The sequence below is a fragment of the Oreochromis aureus genome, linkage group 14 (assembly GCF_013358895.1).
Source record: "Oreochromis aureus strain Israel breed Guangdong linkage group 14, ZZ_aureus, whole genome shotgun sequence".
In the NCBI taxonomy this organism is placed as follows: Eukaryota; Metazoa; Chordata; class Actinopteri; order Cichliformes; family Cichlidae; genus Oreochromis; species Oreochromis aureus.
This window is the reverse complement of record NC_052955.1, coordinates 34,712,520-34,734,654: the sequence shown is the minus strand read 5'-3', so window position 1 is coordinate 34,734,654 and position 22,135 is coordinate 34,712,520. Positions and strand designations below refer to the sequence as shown.

Sequence of the window (22,135 nt, the reverse complement as noted above, 5' to 3'; positions counted from 1 at the left end):
GTTAAGTGAGCCTAGAAGCATGTTGGTCATTATTGTCTTGCAGTGAACCAATTAGTTATGAATCCCTGTTGCACACAAACAAGTGTGAGCATTTAACTAGGCCCGCAGGCTTGTTTTCCCTGTCATCAGGAGTTATTAGCATTCAACAGTGTATACATGCATATGGCAGAGGGCTTTGCTGATCGCAGCGCTGCTCTCAGTCTGCCGAGGCTCTGCGGGGCCCGAGCAGGAATGTGGACAAACAAATTTATCCAATTTTTGTTCCCTCTCCTATTACTTCTGAGTTACACCCCCACGGCAGAAGAGAGATCAGCTTATTACTTCTCCCCTTGCAACAGCTCCCCTCTCTCACACTTCTTCCACTCGTCGTTTCTGGCTACAGTTTTATCTTCGCACCTCCATTTCACACTCTTTGTCCAGCTCTGTGACTTCTCCAAAAACCCTCCTTCCATTGTCGTATCTCTGTTATCTGTCTGCACCTCCCCTCCCCTCACCGCCTGCTCGCCTCCCTCCTTCTATCTAGGCGGTGAAATATTGATGCAGGGTAAATGACATCAGTAGTCTGTTTCAGAGAAATGATGCCGCCTAGTCTCTCTGTCTCCTCTCGCTGTTTTTCTCATCATTCCCACCCCAACTCTTGTGCCTTCGTAATGCTACCATTCTTTATTTATGATGGCAGTGGGATAGTTTTTTGACACGTCACTTTTCTGTCTTTATTTCTTTGTGCTTTCTTACCCAAGCTTCTCAACCAACATGTGTGCTGCTTTCTTTCTTGACATTTACCTACATGGCAATGCGCATAAATGTACATCAATCAGGACAGGAAAGACAAGTCGTTTCAAAATGCTTGTCTTCACTCCCTGTTGCCCTAACACTGTTCTGTGTGTGCATGCGTGTAATGAGTCCTCTATCCTAAACTGAATTCTGACTAGCTATTTGACTGTTCACACTCCACTGCTTCAGTCTGGGAGAATGAGTGGAAACGAGGCAGCCGGGGACAGCCAGAAATGAGGAAACTGGTCAGACCCTACTTTTCTGTTCTAATACGTGCACATAATGCCAGCTGCTACCTTCGAAAACAATTAGAGAAAATGATGATGGTGACAGAAGATAAAACCAAACAGCAAACTGTCTGCACTTGCAATATATAAATGGATGCAAAGAAACCTGTGACTGATTGGAGGAATCGTTTGATATCAGCAGTTTTATCAAGCTCGCGGGCGGGAGAGAAAAAATCAGGATTTCACTAGTTGTTTGACATGTTTATCCAACATTATTATGACAAATAACTCAAAAATTTCACAATTATCAGTGATGCTGGGAGATAATGATCTAAGATGCTGTGACATCTGGAGCCTCCAAGTGCCCAGACCAATTACATGCATCATAGTGTTACTGGCATCCAGCTGCACAAAACTTGGGGACATTTCATTATAAAAGATTATGCAGTTATTTTCTCCTTATTGTTCAGAACTCTAAATTGAAATATAGCTTAGCTAAAATGATGCTTCCCATTTAGTACTTCCTACCAGATTGATATTTACACAGAACAAAATTGAAGGGGATTGTCTGAAATGACACTTGATTTTACAGTTTTTGTAGATAAGGCAGGTCTTGAATTACACACACCTTACAGAAATACCAGTAACACCGGTACTTCTTTCTTGAATAGTTCTCATGTATTTTATAATGTATAAAAGCTACTCCTTGCAATATATCTCCCTATATATGCATTTCTAAACAAGTGAAAGTCAGCCCAGTTTTATAAAATATATTTTAGCTTGTAAAGCCTGTGTAATTTGTTAATAGTTTTTACAGTAGTACAGTAGTCCTATCTTTGCATTTGATTTATATAAAACAATAACTTTCAAAAGAAAAATGAACTGGACTGAAATAGAATATTAGTTAAACAGTAAATACAAGAGCAGAGAGGTTGAAAGCTAGTCTGTAACAGTAACTATACAAAAGCATACAAAAATTAGCAGTTGCTCAAATAAAAGCTACTTTCACCTACTCTTTTATTCACAGCAGGCAGCTCCAAATGTGTGATGTGATTTGCGTGCCTACACATAAAAAAAACACAAACAACTATACTAATATAATATATAAAACAATTTTTTTTAATGTAAAAGTAATGTAGATTTAGTACACATAAACAAGTCATTCTGATAAGACGCTAGTTTCAAACTAGCTAGTAAGGACTTTAAAACAAGTCTTTTGATTTATGAATCGCTGATCCAATCTGATCTGACTGAAATGACATGAAAGAAGAGGACTATTGGCTACTAAAAGAGTGGCAACCAGTGTGTAACAGGAATTATATGTATACGGACATCAGAGAAAACCTTGTATTAGTAACTGAACTCGGGCCCGGTCCCAAAGAGAGTCCAAGAAGACAGAATAATTAACTTCATTAAACACAAGGTTAAGTCTAAAGGACTAAGACCAGCGATGAGTTTGGCTGATAATGCTGAACAAATCTGTCTTGAAATTTTTGTTCTGGGTGGAATGAACATTCTCACTTTTGTAATGATCTCTGTCTGCTTGAAATGGTCGTCTGTCTTAAACAGACACAGATTACAGTACGGGACACATTCTTTTGTAAAAATTTGAAACGGGGCAGAAATTATTAAAGTCATCAGGGTCAAGTGTTAGTCCTTTCAGAATGGGTTCAATGGCAGCAAGTTCTTTGTATTACAAAGACACTGACTCCATTAAAATTGTCCTTCAGGTATCTGATAGGAAGAATATTCCGGGGACAGGATGAAGTTTTCATTTCCTGAATAATTTCAGACAACACTGCAGAGAGGGTGAACTTATCTAGAGAAAATGAGTGTGACATGCTGGCTGTAATTTGTTTTGAGGGTGAACTGATTTGATGTTTGATATCGGAGGTTCAGTGTGGAGAACTTTGTGCCGATTTTAGTCACAATATTAAAAAGATTTGCTCGTCCCCTTTTTCACAACTTTAACCAGCGGTCGTAACAATGTGTCACTCCACAGTTTCGTTATTGTTCCACTGTAGTTTGAATGAAACCATCAATGATGTTACTTTGAAACTATGTTAAAGTCTTTCAAATCTAATTGAATACATGGATAAGCCAGTAATGGAATTTGAAAGTAATAAACTAAGTGGGCATCGGCAGCAAGGAAATCAACAGTGTGGACATGAGTGATAAGCAATTATATTTGCAATGTTTCCCTATCGTGCCGTTCAGTGCTGTGTAGTTGGAGAAAGAGCATACAACACTATACTGAGTATAAACACAGCCCATAAAACTTTATGGCACCTTTTATAATCACTGCACCAATTGTAACAGCCATTCAGAGCCCTAATGAAAACCCCAGTCCAAAGACCAGAGACTCACTACAGTTCTTTCAGGTAACATTTTAATCTTACCTGAAAGCAACAAGCTGAGATTTGATTTGGGCCCCGCAAAAGTATACACAACAAAAATGAGCATTCCAATGACTTGACCATATCTCATGAGATCTGAGTCTTAGACTCTATAAAAAAGATGGCCTTAGTCACCATTTTTAGCACCTCGAGTTTGGTATTTTTGGCCATTTTGTTTTTCTTGAAGTCAAACAATAAAATATCTAGATAAAGCTGGGGAATAGATCGGCATTGCTAATGCGAGCACTGGATGATTGTTTTTGATAACAAGGGCTGTAATTTACTTTAATATCAAACCTTATGCAGTGAAAACTTACAAAAAGTACAAGCAACGCACCAGCACTGCCTGAGCCTCAATATGAAATTTTAAATAGGTGAGTCGACATCACCTGTACAAAGCTTCTGCTTGGTTACAGATTTTCTGATATATTGTTAAATGGAATCCAACTGATACAGGATTTTTATGAACAAAACCGATATTTCTGTCATTATCGGTTGATATTTTTCCTTTCAGACATACAAAATATAGATGTCCCCAATATTTGTTAAGTGTAGTTATTTATTTGGTCGTTTGCGTTCTGCATGATTCTGCTCTGATGAGCGGGTGGTTGAGTCCAAAAAAACTCAACAGCCAAGCACCACATGTTCGTGGTGTTCCAGACACACAGAGAGTGAATCAATTCTTTAAGGTTAAATGCTCAGAGCATGTTATTGCTATGTTATGACTCATAAATATTTGTGACATTGGGGGCAAAGTATTGTTTTGTAACTTTTTGGATAATAATTTAGTAAATGTACTTAAATTTCTTCACTGTCCTGTGGATGGTTCCACTGACTCAAAGTAAAGATGGCTGCTGTAGGAGGAGCAAGTGAAAGGGCAACAGACCCTTTGACTTTTTGTTTGATCAAACCTGCAGCACAGCAGGCGATAATGGTTTCATCAGCTCATTGTCAGCACTCTGGAGCTCAGTGCCTCTCAATATGTCTCTGTGCACTCACATGTTCATTCAAATCTCATTTGAATATGCCCACGCAGTTTCTCTGAATTTACTGTCAGTGTCACAGAGACTCAAAAACTTTACCCTCCCACTTCATTCACACACACACACACACACACACACACACTTCTGCAAAATTGCAGAGATTTGGTCTTAATAGAGCAGCTAATCTATCTAAAAGCTTCTATTTTTTATGCAGAGACCCACCCCCTCTGCAAATACAGAAACCCCCCCAACTTCCTGTGTTTTACATTTCACCCCTGGAACAACGATGTGTCTTGGTGACATTCAGAGCGCCCTTGTGTTGTGTGACAAGCAGAATGATCGGTGAGACAGAGGAGCTGAAGTGCTGTAGTTGCGTCTGCGTGTTTGTTTTGTCTCATAAACTCCAGGCACGTCTGGCCTCTGCTTGCATAATGCTACAGTAGGGCACCTCTTTCTACCCCACGGCAACAGTTGCTAGGGTTACCGACAGGTCGGCCACTATGGTGATGAGGATAAATGAGCTCAGGGCCTCCATCAGCCCCCGGGTCACATTGCCCCTGCCTTTCTTTATCTCTCTTTTTCTCTCTCACACACACATGTTGCGCTGCGTCCAGTCCTGCGAATGTAAATGCCTGTACTCAAGCACACAACTAAACACACACATGCTTACACACTCCATGGTAGTGCACCCTTCCACTCGGCTGTAAGTTTCCTCTCAGCCAGACCTCTGTAGTGTTTGTGGTTTATCTCTGCAAAGCACAGGGTTGCTAGTTTGACTTCTGCTCGTCAAACCGTGTCTGCAGCGTCCGCCTGTCAGTTAAGAGCTGTGAGTTCTGAGCATGCCGCCAATCCATCATTATAATGATCATCTGCTCTGACATCTCATACATCACATCCCCCGCACTCATTAAATATACTGTAGTCGCTCCTTTAGTCATTCATCCCATTTCTGTCCATCTGTCTCGAGACAGCGGCGCGGTACAACACTTATGATGTGATGCATGGGCGATTATGTGTCATTTAGCCTTCTGCGCACAGATGTAGCGAAGGGGGCGCACTTGAAAAGTACAAGTGAATGTTTATGGAGGTAATAACCCACCGAGGTCCATTGTTTGTCTCCCATTCGTTTACTTTTGTTTGCCTGTGTATTTGTGGCATACAGACTGTACAAAGTACGCTGATTAGCTTTATTTTCTGTACTGACTGTTGTTCTGTTGCTTCTCATCTACAGGATGATGGAGATGTGGAAGATGACATGACCATTAGAGAGGTAAGATGCACAACCAGTCCATGCAACGAGAGTGTAAGAGATCAGCGTGTTAATTGTTTTGGCGCATTAAAAAATTGAGGCACTAGAAAATTTTTCACTTCATTAGGGGTACTACACAGCCAGTGAAAACACAGGAGGAGGTTTGTCGAAATGGGAAAATAGTCCCTGATTATGTCATAGTGATATCATCAGGTTATCTCATCTTGCCTGCATAGGCTCGCTGAATTTTAAAGGTAGCCTGTTATTCTTTTCCTCATTTCCTGCCCGATATATACCATTCTAATAATGGGTATTCACATTTACCATGGCCAAAGTTTTAATAAAAGAGGCCAGTATATGTACAAGTAGTCCCTGTGGGCCCAAAGCTCAGCCTTCATACTGCTCTAAATGCTGTTTCAAACTCTTGGGTCTTTATGATGTCATTGAGAGGGGCTATTCCTATTATCTCCTCATATATATTCTTAGATGCATGTCGAATGACTCACCAAAATGTATCAAAGTCAGAACTAGTGTAGTCTCTGTTACTTCTATTTGCAGTAAGTTATATTTGGAGGCCTGCCTATGTTCTGTGACCTCACCACCCTTCCATGTGGATACATAAAAAGCTGAAGAGCAGCAAGACCAATAAGATACCAGAGCAAGCATAAATGAACAGATTTAACATTTATCAATTCAGAAATGACTTGAAAAGGAGAAGCTGGGCTAAAGGTGGGTTTCAAAGCAGCTTGCACTTGCACAACAACTATGGGCAGGTTAACTTTTAGGAGTGTGCCTCTTACAAGCTAGCCAATCAGACAAGTTGAAGGATGTAACGTAAGCCATCAGCCAATTTCACCCCGCCTTGAGATCAGCTAGTTCAGGCAGGCAGCCATGGCCTGTTGTTTTCAGTTCGAAAGCAGTTCAGTTTTCTGCAACAGTTGGACATTGTACTGTTTAACATAATCTTTTTGGGGTTTTTTAAAACTATTTTCAGGGGAGGAATAACCTCTTCTGTTCTTTAGTGACGTGAGAGCACGTGAGATTTTAGACTCAGTAAACTACAGTATGTTTTTGATGAAGATGCTGTGGTATAACTTTGGCTTTGACTACACAGACAACACTGAATCTGTTGAGCTGTCAAGTGCATTTGGTTTTGTTGGTCTTAGAAATCTGTTTTTCTAACTGTAACTTCAGCCTCCACTTTGGTGACATCACAGCCTGACAGTCTTGGCTTTCTAGCTTTTCTCAATATCCCCAGATGGGCCGATTACCCTGGAGTCTTATATTTTTGGATATGACATCATTCATAATTCATCCATCAACAGCACCTCTCATTTCCTCTCTGTCAGCCACACATTCCTCACACTTTGCCTCTCCTGCCCCTCCCCAACTTATCGTTCACCTCTCCTACATCTGCCATGTCACTGCTTCTTCTGTACGTCTCCCTTCCTTTTTCGCCACTCACCTTTCCCTTCATCTGGTGTTGTAGGTCTCGTTATGATTTATAGAGTCATTCAGTGCGGTGCGGTCCATTGATTGTCTGTTAGAGGGATGTGATTTGTCAGGAAGGATTATTTTACACTTTGCCTTCTGATTAGTGACTGACACTGCATATAAAGACATTACACTGTACACTTTAGCCTGTCACTCACATATAGATAGTCAAAAGAAAAGTGTTGCACTGTAAGTTAATTGTTAATTACAAACAAGCCTGTGTCATCTGAACTTAATATAATAAAGTTCACTACAGTTCATTAACTGATCAGTAGTGTACAGGCCGGTGAAAATCATATATTGCTGCAAAGGCGTTTCTCTGTTGGCAAACTTTCACTGATCCTCAAAATCTATGTGACTTGCAGATTGCAGAGTGGGAAGAGAGGCAGCTTGATGAGCAGGTCAACTTCAACAACTGCAAGATCGACCCCGCCCCGTTCCAGCTGGTGGAGCGCACATCACTGCATAAGGTCTGATTTGTAGATACTGTGTTCAGCCTCTGTGTGGAACTAATATCCCTGCTACTAGGAAACTGTTTTTCCAATTTTTTTAAAGTTGTGTGTAAATGGCAGTTAGTTTGCATTTAAGCCTTCCAAAAATAAAGCATTCAAGACTGATTAACATAAGACGAGAAAGGTCAAACTTCACAGGTGGATCTTTTGTCTAGCATTAATGCAGCCTTCTTTATATAACTTGACCCTCAGACAAAGAAATGGATGCTTCTTTTTAACTGTGTGCTAACAGGAAACTCCTGTCCCTGGTGCATCCATAGTTCCCAAAAGAAATTAAGAAAGTAGCTTTGCCTGTATGTTGTATTGTGTTTGTGTCTTGCATATGAAACATTGAATTAAATTACAACCCACATTTTTGTTGGTCAGACCGCAGGACAGTCCATTTTTGACTGAACAAACTCAAACAAGCTGCCTTTATACAATCCAGTGTTCAGTTATGATCTGGAATATTAGCTACACAAGTTGTCACATATCACATATAGATAATGCCTCTATTTCATATTAAAAAAAATCAGAATCTGTAATGCAAAAATAATTTTCAGCTGAGGAAGTTTCATGGTCATAATATATAAAATGTGAAAAGTTGCATCAAATTTAAAACAATCGATTAAAAAAACAACATTTTCACACCTGACACATTATCGTCATAATATTTTTCTGAAATACAGACTTTTCTAAAAGTAAATGTAATATAGACAATTTACAAAACATTTTTCAAAATGACCATAACGTCAGAAAACCATAAAATCTGACCTGATGTCTGTTATGTACCGATTCATGAAATATGGAGTCAATGTGAGGCCAGTTTTATTCTACTGATACACACAAAAGCACTTTATTACACTTTTGGTTCTGCTACCTCACACAAACTTAAGCCAAAGTTCTTCCCCACCAAGTGACTCAGCGTAGAGAAAACGCTTCGGAACTTGAATTGATTTCGTTTACATACTGCAACACACACACACACACACACACACACACACACACACACACACACACACACACACACACACACACACACACACACACAAACCTACTCTAGCATCAGCACACCCAGCAAACCCACATTTCAGTGTGGAAATTCTCTCTTCCTACAAAGCATCCACACACAAACCAGCTGTGGCCATGCCTAAAGTCCTCTATACATAATGTTGTCTCTCTCGTTCTGTCTCTCCCACTCTTTCTCCTACACACACACACACACACACACACACACACACACACACACACACACCCTTTGGGTTCTGTGTGAGTACTCTTTAAACATTTAAGAGAGGGATCCTGCACCAATCTATCTCTCTCCTCCCTCCACTGCTCACTGCCAAAAGCCAATACCACGCACAATCTCCTTCAGCATATTAAACACTGCCACTGCTGATGCTGTACACAGACGTGAAAGTGTGTGTGTATGTGAAGTTATTCACTCTCCGGCTTCCATTTATCCCAAGCTGTTTACTGTTGCTGTCGTTTGTCTGCAGGCCATTTTGTAATGGACTGTTTCTTGGAATATTTACATGACTATATGGACCTCAAGTCTCCAACTGTCTGGGATTTGGTCCGCTGTCAGTTCATTTGAGGTATCTGTTTACAGGTCTCAAAGCGTGAGAATTTTCAGAATTTCAACATTTTTTTGAAAGAAGGGAACTTATGAAGCCTGCTCTCTGTTCATAGTTTGATTAAGAAGTTGCTGAAAAAAGCACCAACTCTACAATGAACTTACTGGACGCGTGATCTGTTTGCTGTTTTAACAGCACTAATGTCCAAAGTTCATTCTATAAGTCAACATAGCCAGATAACTTTCTGTGTTGCAGTTTGTAACGTATCATCTATTGTCTCTTGAATTAAGAATTTTGAGAAAGTTTAAAAAAAAAATGTCCCAGACTGAGGAATTTGCGGTCCTTACTATCATCACACATCTTGTGGACATTTTTAATGATTAGAAGATGTTTTGGGGACAAAATGCTGTTGAATAGATTTCCAATAATTAAATTTATTTTATTTTATTTAGGTGTTTAATGGTTTGACACTGAAAGATGTACCGCATGTACTACAGTACTCCCTACTCGCACTGTTTCATGTGGGTACCCATGAAATGAAGCTGCCAGTAGAGTTAGACTATGATGTCCTCGTTCTCCGATATGCACATTGATCTTTCACTTTTCTTTGCACTGATCTTTGGGAGTAGTGAACCCACTTGAAGTGACTATTACACAAATTCTTCAAGGCAAATTCATTCCTCCTAAATGAGTACCAAAGTTTTTAGACATGCAGATTGACTTGCATTAGCTATAACAGTGGAACACAGGAATGGTGGTTACTGTCTGTATCCCAGTGTGTATGTCATTTGCAATCAGTTAAACTTTACATAAGATTATGGGACCTTTTGTTAGAAATAGTCAATGTTTGTGACATTACACCATCATTCAAAAATCTACTAATGTTGTCAGTTAATTAATTACCAACATTATTACCTGGTATTTGCAGAGCACTTTTCTGCTCTTACTGAGCACCAAAGCGCTCCTACGCCACGAGTTACATCATGCAGCACGTTATCGCTCGAAGGGATGCATCCGTGACAAATTGGATGTTCATTTAGGGACATTTCAACATGCACAGTGAAGAAGCTGGGCGTGAAACCGCCAACCTTCTGATTAATAGACTACTCATTCTGTGGTCTGAGCCACAGCATAGACCGCTGGTTGAAATTCTGACCAATGTGCGACTCTTGCAGCTTCGCCATGTTGGGACCACATTTGTCATGATTCCCGTTCAGTTGTGCAGCAGGTTACACTTCTGATTAAAGAGGATGAACACCAGATGTGACTCTTTTGGCATGCTGGAGGCTTCTAATCAAATTACTTTGCTGTTGATCAATTGATTGCGAAATGCTATTTGCAGCACTTTTAATCAGTGAGCGACAATTTAAATAGAAGTGAATGGGTTGACGTAGGATTGAGCTGATCTTGAGGAAGCGCTTTCACATATTACATTACGCCGGGCGCAGCCAGAAAACATTAAACAATCTTCTCCTTGGCACAGCTTCTGTTTACCTGGTACACTGGGATCCATTTCAAACATCCCAAGTGCTCGCTCTGGCTTAGGAGAAAGTTCCATTAAATGCTAAAAGGGCCTAGTACAAAAAGTTCAGCTGGCATTAATCCTGCACCCTTCCTCATCTACTCACTGAAGTTTTTTTGACCTCACACTCTTTGCTTTTAGCTGCACACAGCCGCACTCCTCCACTGTAACTCTAGTACTGCAGATAAGATGCAATGAAATTTTAATGATCCCCTTGGGGAAAGCAAGTCATTGCTTGAGCAAATACAGTACTAACAGGGCAGAGTGTGTAAATAGAGCAAAATAGCATCATGGAAACATATAAAACCAACATTTCAAGGAATGTTAAAGTTGAAAAGCAAAGTAGAAATGTAAGAATAATGATGCCAATAGAGAATGATGAAAACCCTTTATATTTTACTATTAAATACAGTTTTTAGCCTGCGTCATGACTTCAATTCAGTTTTATTTATATAGTGCCATAACACAAAAACAGTTGCCTCAAGGTGCTAACAATAAATGATACAGAGAGAAAAATGTCCAACCAGTTTGTACCCATTATCTATAATTTATGGAAGCTTGTTTCCACAACTGACAAAAACAACATTTTTTGACATCCATAAGTCAACATTTTGGGTTGTTATCTTAAGATTTTTCATCTGAGCATCTCAAAATTTTGACTTAAACTCAAATGTGCAAGAAAAAAACTTAAGTTTGAAAAACAACTATTGAATCAGCTTTCAATAATTAAGAGATCTATGTTCTAGACTACAAACTTCAGCATGGGAGCCGTGTCTGATAAAATCCTCTCCTTATAGATCTGGCTCTCAAGGGGGAAAAATTGCTAAGACTTTTTTGAGCTTTCCACAAAGGTTATAACTGCAAAGGTGAAGATGAAAATTTCTGTGAAGTTTGTAAGACACCTTTGCATCTACTGCTCAGTTGCGTACAGCTGGAACCACTGCAAATCAAAAGAGGAATGTGATACTGTGTGCCAGTACCAAACCTTTGCCTTGAACCTTTCCTGATAGCTCTGTAGTCAAGTTAATAAAGAATTTTCCATCTACAGTCTAATCTGTTCCCTCCTGTTGTTTTCATCAGAGTAAACAGCATACTACTTAGCTCTTATTATACAAGCAGGTTTTTACCACTTCCATTTTTAAGCATCTCATGCCCCCCTCCTATATTTCCCAAAGTGATAATATCCCATTTAGCTGAACATTTGAGTAGTTGAATGAATCCGGTGTGAATGCAGTTGTTATTGTTGGATAATTGTCGACAGTGGTGCGTTCCCCAAACTGAGCTTCATATTCTATTTTGAGTAAGATGCCAGCAGAGGACTTTCTCTGGTTTCTACTAACAATGCTCCACCTGTGTTTTTTTTTCTGCAGACCCACACCATCTTCTCCCTGCTTGGCCTCGACCACGCCTACGTCACCAGCATTGGACGACTTATCGGGGTGGTTTCCCTTAAAGAAGTAAGCGTCTCTTTAAGTTTCACTTTGGGCCGTATGTTCATGCTGTGCAGCTTTAATCGCTTTATTAGCTTGACGATGATAATAATAATAATAATAATTATTATTATTATTATTATTATTATTATAATAATAATAATAATAATAATAATAATAATAATAATAATAATAATAATAAAAATAAAACCTTTTATTTATAGAAACATTTAAAGACCTTCAGGGTCACCTTACATTAGTATAGCAAAATAAAACATATACACAAATAAAGTAAACAAATAACATGAAACTATAAAACTAATCAGGTAACAAAAGACCAAGTTATAGTGAGAGCATGAGTTCTGAACAGATGGGTTTTCAGACCTGATTTAAAAGTAGAAAGAGAATTCGTAGTCTGCAGATCTGGTGGAAGTAGATTCCACCAGAATCCAAGTCTTGGCGCAGGACAACTAAAGGCTCTGAGACCCGTGGCAGTCAGGTGAGCACATGGAGCAGACAGAGGTGAGTACATATGGAGAAGATCAGATAAAGACTTAGGAGTGAGATTACGAAGGGCTTTGAAAGTGAGAAGGAGGAATTGATATGTAGGTGAACTGGAAGCCAATGGAGATGTTTAAGAACTGGTGTTAAATGTTCAGTGGTTCTGGTTCTGGATATAATACAAGCAGCTAAATTCTGAACCAACTGCAGTTTATGGAGATATTTATGAGGTAGGCCATAGAGAAGAGAATTAAGAGCATTAACAGGTATGGCTGTACTGTTTAGAGCAAGTGAGGGACAAAGGCGATTATTATTGTGAAGACGAAAATGAGTAGACCGAGTGATATTATTTATATGTGGTGTGGAATAGGGAGTACTGTCGAGGATGACACCCGGGCTCTTAACCTGAGGGGAAGGTGTGACAACGGAGTTATCAATAGATGTTAAAAAACCCTTGGATTTAATTTCATGGTTTCATCCCTCCTGATCTTAAAATACATTAGAATCCATTTTTTCTGTTAATGTCTTTGACACCGAGCGTCATGTGAAAAGTCATGACTGTCGTCATTTCCACCGCTTTTCATAACTGTAAAGTCACTGTCAATATCATCAGGAATGCTGTCACCGTGCTGTACACACACAAACGATGACATTCAGTCATCATTAATGATTCCTCCTCTTGCTGTCTGTTATGTACTGTGACAGACTAGAGGCTGCTTAATATTGCTGTCTCTATCTATTGTCACTCTGTTCTCTGCCCCCTCCCCTGCTCCCTCTCTTTCCATCTCTCTCCTGCCTCATAAACAACTGAAAACGCTTCACTCTTTGTGAATTGGCCAGGAAGTGGAGAGAGGATTGTTGCTAAGTGCAGTGCTGCTTGCCTGTCCCTGACATTTAGGCTTTTTTGTTCTGTGTACCATGAGCGACATAAAGTAAAAACCCAGCCAAGGCAGATAAAGCCCATCCCTTCCCAGTCTGCCTGTCTGTCACACAAACACACGGTTACATCACAGCCTCTCTGCTACATATGGACGACAAGTATTTCAGGGACGTCTGTGTGCATTTCGTAGTGTTATTTCAGATCCAGACCACATGGACAGGATCTTTTCAGTGTTGCCACGTGACCTGTGGCACCCAAATCTTTCCCCCTATAAGCCGAATGACAAAGTTGGTCTGGCCAAACAGAAAATTCAATAATACACAGACAGCAGAGAGATTCAATAGATTGTAGAGAGCAATAACAAACTTTCACACGCCTGCAGATTGAATTATGAACCCAATATGATCAGATTATTTAAAAAAACAGGTTAATGTTTTCTTTTTTCAGTACATTTCACTGTACACTTTTACTCTCTGGACCAAAACAGTTCATCTTGTGGATTTCCATTAAGACAGAGAAAATGTTAGCTAGCAAGACAGCAAGTCAAAACAGTTAGCATAAAGATTAATAAGCAAAGTCCTACACCGAAAATTTTGTTAATAACACCAATAATAAATAATAGAGGACGTTAAACACTATGATTCCTATATACCAGGAAAGCTTTTTATTCAAACTTACTACTGATAACCTTTTAGGTACTAGTTGAGTTTAACCAGAGTTATTCTGTAGACTGTGAAGCATAGAGTAGGATTTAGAATAATTATAAACTTCATATAAACAAGCTCAGAACTTTAGCATATAAATACATTTAAAAGGATATTGTAATGTACTTTTATAAAATAAATTAATATGTTCAAAATATCTGTCTGTTGAAATATTAAAAATATCAATGTAAAATTCTGCCACTTTAAAAATATACATAATTAAATATTCTGCTACAGTCTGCTTTGATGACAGATTGGGAAAATTGATTGCCCACCCCTGATTTTCTGAGATCAGCAGCAGACTGTTGGAGTTTGAGAGTCAGTCAATATCTTAAAATGACTCATCTCTGTAACGTGTTCTACATCATCGTGGAGCTCGTGGCTGCTCCATCAGTTGCAAAGCAAGCAAACTGTGCTGATAACATTTGATCAATCACTGCCTCATATCAAAGCAGCCTAAGAATGCGTAAGTGCAGTTCAACAAGGTGAAAAAAGAAGTGTTTGAGGGTAGTGTAGATGATCAGACATGTGACTGGGAGTAAGAATGTTTCTACAAGTTTAGTGTAAGTGTCCTGCAAAATCTTTCACTGAATCCATTTCATTAGTCTTTTGTTAAGCTAGCAGTAGTTTTTACCTTGTTCTCTCTCTGCAGTGTTATCTCTACTGTCACAGGATTGCAAGCACTCAGAGTGAAAGTCAGTTTCTGATGTGATATCATTTGCACTGTAGACTGTTTCCAGATGGAGCACTAAGTGAGAGGGGGGATAAATATTTAGCAAAGGCAGAGATATGTATACCAGTGGGGGGAGGGAAAGCCAACCCGCTCACCCATCAAATCAGACCCTAAATGAATATTGTAAGCTGTTGAGCCATTTCTTTCTCTGCCTTATCAAACTTTTTGTACCATTTTGTTTGACCAGATAAAGACCTCTAAGATAATACCTAAAATAGTCTCTGACAATCATTGGATTCATGTAATACAATGTTTTCCTGAAGATTTGTGACTGCAGAAGCATTTTTTGTCAGTTACTGCTGTTATAATATAATGCAAGCATTATAATCATTATTCTGTGATTTTTTTTTTTTTTTTTTTAAGCAAACAGTGGCAGAAGTCTCCAGTGTCCTCTGTTCCCTTTATTACACTTTGGAAACGAGATTTCAGTCCAAAATAGGAAACAACCCGAGTACCTTTCCATCAGAAGTACTGATATAATCTTGCAATGTAGAGCAAGACCACGGTGGTCGAAATTTAAAGCTATATTCTGCACAGTATAATGATAACAGTGGGGGGAAAACAACTCAAACACCGAACCCAAAGAGTGTATCTATAAAGTACACTATTCTCCCACAATGTAATCCTTAAAAGAAATTAAAATCTTTAAAAAATATATCAAAGGTTTCCAAATCATGTTTAAAAAAAAAAAAAAAAAAAAAAGTTATATATTTTGCTTTTTGAGGGATGTTTAATTAGCATAGAAAAGTTAAAATATATTAATATAAAATTATTACAGTAGCATACAGTAGAAAGCAACACATTATATAAAGTCTTAGAAAATTGATTTTCCCTCAACCCGGCTGCCAGAGGTTTCTTTCTCCCCACGGTTGCCACTTTTTGCTATGGCTCTCTAATGTTTCAGGATCTTTACATTATGATATACTAAAGTCTCCTTACAGGACTATAGTGATGACCTGGTGATAAATAATAAAATTGCATTTGAATTGAGTGTAGTAGTGCTGTCCAGATTGTTGAAATTGGGAGCCTTAAATTGTGCTGTGAAGTTGTGGTGTCACACCCTTCCTGCTTCCATTCTAACTACCTTATCTTTCTTCAACCAGCTCCGTAAAGCAATTGAGGGCTCAGTGACTGTGAAAGGTGTGAAGGTGCGCCCCCCTCTGGCCAGTTTCCGGGACAGCGGCACAAGCAGCAGCGAGAACGAAACCACCGAGCTCCACAAGCTGTGGGACCGCCACAAGAGCATGTCGCTGCCACGCAAAAGCACCCCCTCCGAGTCCGAAGAGAAGTCCCAGTAAGGGAAAAGTTGATGCGGAAGAAGAGGAGGAGGAGGAAGAAGATGAAGCATTGAGGTCTTTAATCTCCCAAAGCTACAAACATGCAAAAATCCTCAGGGCTCAGGATCAATATTTAATTCTGGAAAGAGTTCTACTGCTAGGCCAGCCTCCTCTTCATCTCTTGCCTTGTCTGCTCCTCTCCCTCCTTCTCCGCTAACTCCCGTTCTTCCCGGACCACCCAGTGCTTTCTCTAGGAGCCTTGCACTGACCCAGAGAGACACTCCACCAGAGGAGTGGGAGAAAACCTGTGGCCTGCTCTCCATTTACCCTTGGGAACCCACAGCAGAGCCAGTGTGGATTAGGGTTACTGGGGCTGGGTTAAAATGAAAAGGGATTATTTCTTTTTTCTCTCTTTTTTTTTTTTAGCAGACTTTGTTTAGCTTGTGTGTCTTCTGATTTGGGATCAAAGTTTCAACCTGCAGACGTAATCCTTTGAATTGAGTCTTCCACTTAAAGTAGAGAAATTCAACAGTGGTGACAAGGAAGACTACTGTAATGTGTGCATGTGTCTTTTGAAAGCGTGTGTGAGTGAAATGAGACGATGTGTGTGCGCATGAAGAGGGAGGTAGCAAAACGACTATATCCTATAGGATTTTTCTTTTTAATTATTACGTCTCAAGAACACATGTCAGACGTTGTTTTCCTCAAATGATTTCTCTGACTGATCAGGTGGTCTGGGTTTGACTGGAATTTGCCATTTCTTTATAAATTACACTACAGTTTGTCCAGTAGTGGACTCATAAGGGGAGAGATGCCTTAGCTTTTCTGTGTTTTCTTGTTTCCATTCCCCCTCTTTGCCCCTTCACTTCGAGTCTTAATGGTCAGGTTGAGAGCACAGCCTATGCAAGCAGACTTGCCTGTTGGCAGCGACTGAGGCACCTGTAGCCCTTTTCATAACGTCCTTTCATGCTGTAGCCGCAGCCTTCACACGCACAGAGAAACACACACCAACATTTTTACGGCGATGCACTCGGCAAGTCAAGGTTTTCTGCTTATCTAAATATAGCTTTTAATAAGCGTTCCAGAGAGGGTTGGGGCGGATGGAGAGGGCAGGAAGTAAGTGAGGGAGGGAGGAAGAGCATGGAGCAAATGGATGGCTGAAAGAATGAAGCCATCATTACCTAACCAGCTGCTCTGTGCCCTCTCATCAGTCTGTCTTTGAGTGCCATGTTAGTTTGTATCAGAGACATAACCCCAACAGATAGACGGCGTGGTGGTTCACAGGGTGAGGCGCACGGTGCAAGAGTGCCCAATGATGACGTGCGGGCATGTGGGAACCATGACAAACCATGTAGTAGTAACATTATTTATTAGAAAGCACTAAAGAAAATATATAAGTGACCAGCAGAGAGCATTCACAGATTTAGTTTAATCATTCATTCCAGTTAATTTACCAGTCCCATCACAAACTTCATCACCATTGGAGAAAGTTCTGAGTACTCGTCAGCTTACCTGTATCAAATTTGGCTGATCTCAACTTCAAGGTTATCTTCTCGGGCACCACTGGACCGTTTTCACCAGTGCAGTTCATATAAATTACAATGCCTGAGAAGATGGTTCATTGACGTGAGACCTGCCTAGCTTTAAAATGAGTTAGTTTGATCACACCTCGTGTTAAACCAGAAACCTGACGCGTCAATGTTTTAACTGCAGCAAGGTTTTAGATATCTGACACGACAGATAACGATAAAGTACTTTGAGTTTAATAATTCATGTCTGCCATAATGCTCCAGGCTCAGCTGCTCATCAACAGTAAAACACTGATCTGGTTTGCCTAGCGTCTAACCATCTTTTCTTTATATTTGTTACTTATTTTTGACTACTGACTAACACGTCTTTTAAAGACACACTCCTTTTTTTTTTCTTTTTTTTTACTGACACTACTTCCTGCAGAATTAGCCCTGAATGCCTTAAAAATGCACTCACACACAGACACACACATATCCCTCCAAGTTCACTTCTGTGCGATGTGTTGCATGGATTTTAGTTTATCGGGTGGTGTCTTGTCTTGCTGCGCCCACCTCCCCCCATGAATTGAAAATGCTCACAGCGACATAGCAGCATGCCTTTGCATGAGAGAGAGTGCATGTGGGGCGAGTTTTCTGTGAACATAACGTACCAAAAAAAAACCCCAAAATCAAAAGCTTGACAGGAATGAATATGGATGGAGTGAATGAGGTTTGCCATCATGTGCCTGTGATTTTTGTTCTCTTCGATGGCATCTTCCACTCATCCAGCGAGCTTTATTCAGCCCCTGATTTTAACCCGGGATGGGGTGGGGGGGATTTTTGGGTTAGCGCATTTCTACTTAAAGATTAATATATTTAATGTCATTCCTGTAATATAAAATCATAATTTAATGTCTTAACCAATCATGACTTGTTGGAAGGAAATTTGGGGCTTGTTTTATATTTGTCGCATTATGTTGATTTTAAAGTTGATTTCTTTTTGTTGTTGTTTTTTTCCTTTTTCTAATGCAAATTTTAACATGATGTTGGATATATTTGTATTATTATAGACTTTTTTTTGTCTTTTTTGTAAAATGCAAATAACACTAACTGGGGGACTCGATGCCTGCCCGATGGCGGGAAAAATGGAAGAAATGTAATCACGAAGCCATGAGACGTTAATGTGGAAGCGACCAGCATGCGGTCCGCTGTTGACATGTTCATTTCACAAGTGCCTCCTCTTCTTTATCAGCAGAAATAAGAAATCGACGGGGTGTGTGTGTGTGCGTGTGTATGACCAGAGAACCTGCTCTGCACACACAAACAGACACGCAAATACAGTATGGGAGTGGGGTGGGTGAGGTTTCAGAGCAAGTGTGTGCACTTATCTCTATGGAAACCTGCCCCCCCATCCCCATTACAGCTTGCCTGTGTGGGGGGGACAAGTGACTGAGATCCACTGATTTGGTTCTTTTCATTTGTTTGCGCTTTTCATCGATTTTCATTGTTCCAGCTCCTGCCGTAGCCTTCCTCGTCTCCGCCGACATTTTCACTGCGTTTCATCTCATTTTGCTAGCAGGCGGACCCAGGCCCAGCTACATGCATATTTATTAGTCGCACTAATCAGAGTACAAGTAGTACTTTTCTTCTCCCCCCCCCCCCATTTTTTCTTTTGTTTTTTTATGGTTGATCTACTTGTGGTAATCAATTTGTGCAATAACAGTGGTTCATCTCACTTTGTAACCCAGTTTGAATCAATGGCGTGAATGCGGGATAACCTTATTTTTGTAAAGAAATCTGAAAAGTGTAAAAACATGTACGTGTAGGCAGAGAAGCTACTCTCGCACAGGAGCTACTGTGTGATGAAGTGACGATGGAATTAGGGGGGTTGTAACGATCCTGAAACTGACACAAAGATCCAGAATCTTCCATGTTCATGTACCATGATGCCACTGTGGAGCAGTTAACTTTTTAACATCCACTGAGTCACTGGGGACTTATCTAGGTTTGGGTTTGGTTTAGTTTTAGCCACATGCTTAAAAAAGTTCCATTTCAATTGAGGCATTGAGGAATTGCCACTACAGTGTTTTTTAAAAAAGCGTTTGCATTTGGGTGTTTCAAACAGGTAAGAAGATTTAAAAGAGGTGGATGTTAACCTAACCCTAACCCTACATGATTCACCAGTGACCTGTGGATGTTGATGCCTGGTTAAAGCACTTAGTCAGGTGATTGCTGTAACATTAGGCATGAGAATAATGGACTTTTTGCTTTGGAGAACAAATGATGGTTTAAAGCAAAGGTTTCCCAGAAGCTGCCATGAAAGCTCACTAGAATCTGTGTTCAAATATTAAAGTAACTGTTCACACCTTTAGGTCGTAGAAGGAAAATGGGTTTGACACCTTATTTGGCTTTTGGGAAACCTTTACCTTAAACATTAGCTGTCGCTGACATACAAGCGCCTACCCCAGATCCACCCTGATAAAACAGGCTCTGGGGAAAGTTTTATTATGTGCCCCTCTGTCCTCTCCTTCAGTCTGAGAGGCTTTGATAAGACCCCAATCCCCCATTAGCTGATGAGGATCTTTTATCCACTCCTAAGGGACTGTACATACTGGAGGCCTCCACTACAGCAAACCCCCGAGGGCCAAACCAGACCGAGCTGAACAAAATCCAGAGCTATTTTTCGCACCGAAAAAAAAAGAAACATTGTTTTTGTATATCAGTGATGAATAAATGAGATTTTAACAAACGTGGCACTTTGTTGGAGACTTCTTTCTTTTTTCTGTCTTCTTTAATTTCTGCAGCTGCGCTTCTTTGCTGTCTGCTCTCTTTCCTCCCTTCAGCAGCAGCTGGAAGGCACCTGGAGTGTTGTTTGTGTCTTTGACTAATACTCCCAGTGGGGAGGCACACACACAGCGATGCCACTACAGTGTTCAATATGGTTCAGTCTGTCCCAAATCTTTTTAAAGCTCTGTGAGTTACAGGCTTCACACAGCTTTGTCCAAACCTCTTTTGGTCATGGAAGAGGTCCTCTAAGAACACTCACCTCCTGTCCTGTGCACGCTTTTGTTCTAAAATCCAAACAATCCCAGTCTACCTCACATTAATAGTCTCTCGTGGAAGAAAGAAACTTTTTATAATCCATATTTACAAGGGTTTTCTGAATTAAAACAAATACACATATTTTTGTTTGTCTCTACTAGCAACTTCAACACAAGAGCCAGAGTGAACTGCAGCTGTAGTACTTATAGCATTATAGAAAAACAGATTTCATTAACAGTATTAATGTAATCTGACAGCATCTGGTTTAAACAGAAAAACATGGAAAATTATTTTCTCTGTGGTAGGGTCACAACAGGTCACTCTGAGGAGGGATTTGCATAAAAATCCATTGACTGCACATGAAAGACAGACATAGTTTTCAGGGTCTGACAACTATCCTTAAACCTGAATTGTGGATGGCCACAATGATGGCCAGCAGGGGGTAAATCTTGGCTTCAAAGAGAAAATCTATGGGGAAAAAACAACCTTTAATCTTACTTGATCTTTAGTAACACTTTTCTGATGACTTCAGCGTTCTCTATTATTGAACAAAGAATTTTGATTCATAAATTGTGATTATTAGTGTTAAGAAGGCCATTAAATCAGATTTTGCTTCAAGGCCAACTGGTTTCAAAGAGCTGTGATATCTGTAAGAAAGCTCAGATCAAAATGTCCAAAATGAGGCTTTGCAGTAACCACAGTGGTGCTGTGACTGTCCATCTTTCATATACAGTCTGTGGTAATGGCTCCGAGACTTCCTCTCTTTGGAATTTAGTAACCAAAAAAGGAGAGAGAGGTCGTCCACCAATGGAAGGGACTTAATGCACAGAACAAAGTTTCAGAGGGGGGTGTCCATCTTTAATATACAGTCTGTATCCTTTGAACATTGCTGCATTCACTCACAGATGGACACAAGGATTAAGAAGGAATGTGTGCCTGGTAGACATTTATAAGAGCAAAACACACAATAAACTCCGTCTGACTGTATGTCGTGCCATTTTAACTAAGTTTCCATTTCCACTTTTTGAGATATGGAAGGTGAAAAGGCTCCATCAAAAGAAATGCCAATCTGGCCTTGCTTCACAACACCGCTACTGTAAAGCTGTAAACACGACATATCCAATGACATTAAAGTGGGTCAAGTGAGTGTTCCAGCACTGCAGCTCTAAACTGAACTAACAGCCTTCTGACTCTGCTCTTCCAGCGGGAGTCTTTGTTGCAACAGTTGGCACCATAATGAACAGACAGTACACACGTTTGTGCTTTCCTGCCCTCTCCTGCTGCTTCCACATTCACAGTTTGCAAACACACACACACATCGTTTCTTCATTGTGCTGTTTTGGTGTG

The 22,135-nt window shown here is 40.0% G+C and overlaps 1 protein-coding gene across 2 annotated transcripts in view; it reads left to right on the top strand.

The window, feature by feature from the left end:
• clcn2b (chloride channel, voltage-sensitive 2b) overlaps nt 1–20,499 on the top strand; it is a 176,357-nt gene extending 155,858 nt beyond the window's left edge. For both annotated transcript variants that reach the window (XM_031735480.2, XM_039597945.1), the window contains 4 exons: nt 5,612–5,650; nt 7,489–7,593; nt 12,084–12,170; nt 16,065–20,499. In XM_031735480.2, the coding sequence (XP_031591340.2) occupies nt 5,612–5,650; nt 7,489–7,593; nt 12,084–12,170; nt 16,065–16,259 (426 nt within the window). In that variant the 3' untranslated portion in view covers nt 16,260–20,499. The remainder of the gene's footprint in view (nt 1–5,611; nt 5,651–7,488; nt 7,594–12,083; nt 12,171–16,064) is intronic.
• The last annotated feature ends 1,636 nt before the right edge of the window (nt 20,500–22,135 follow it).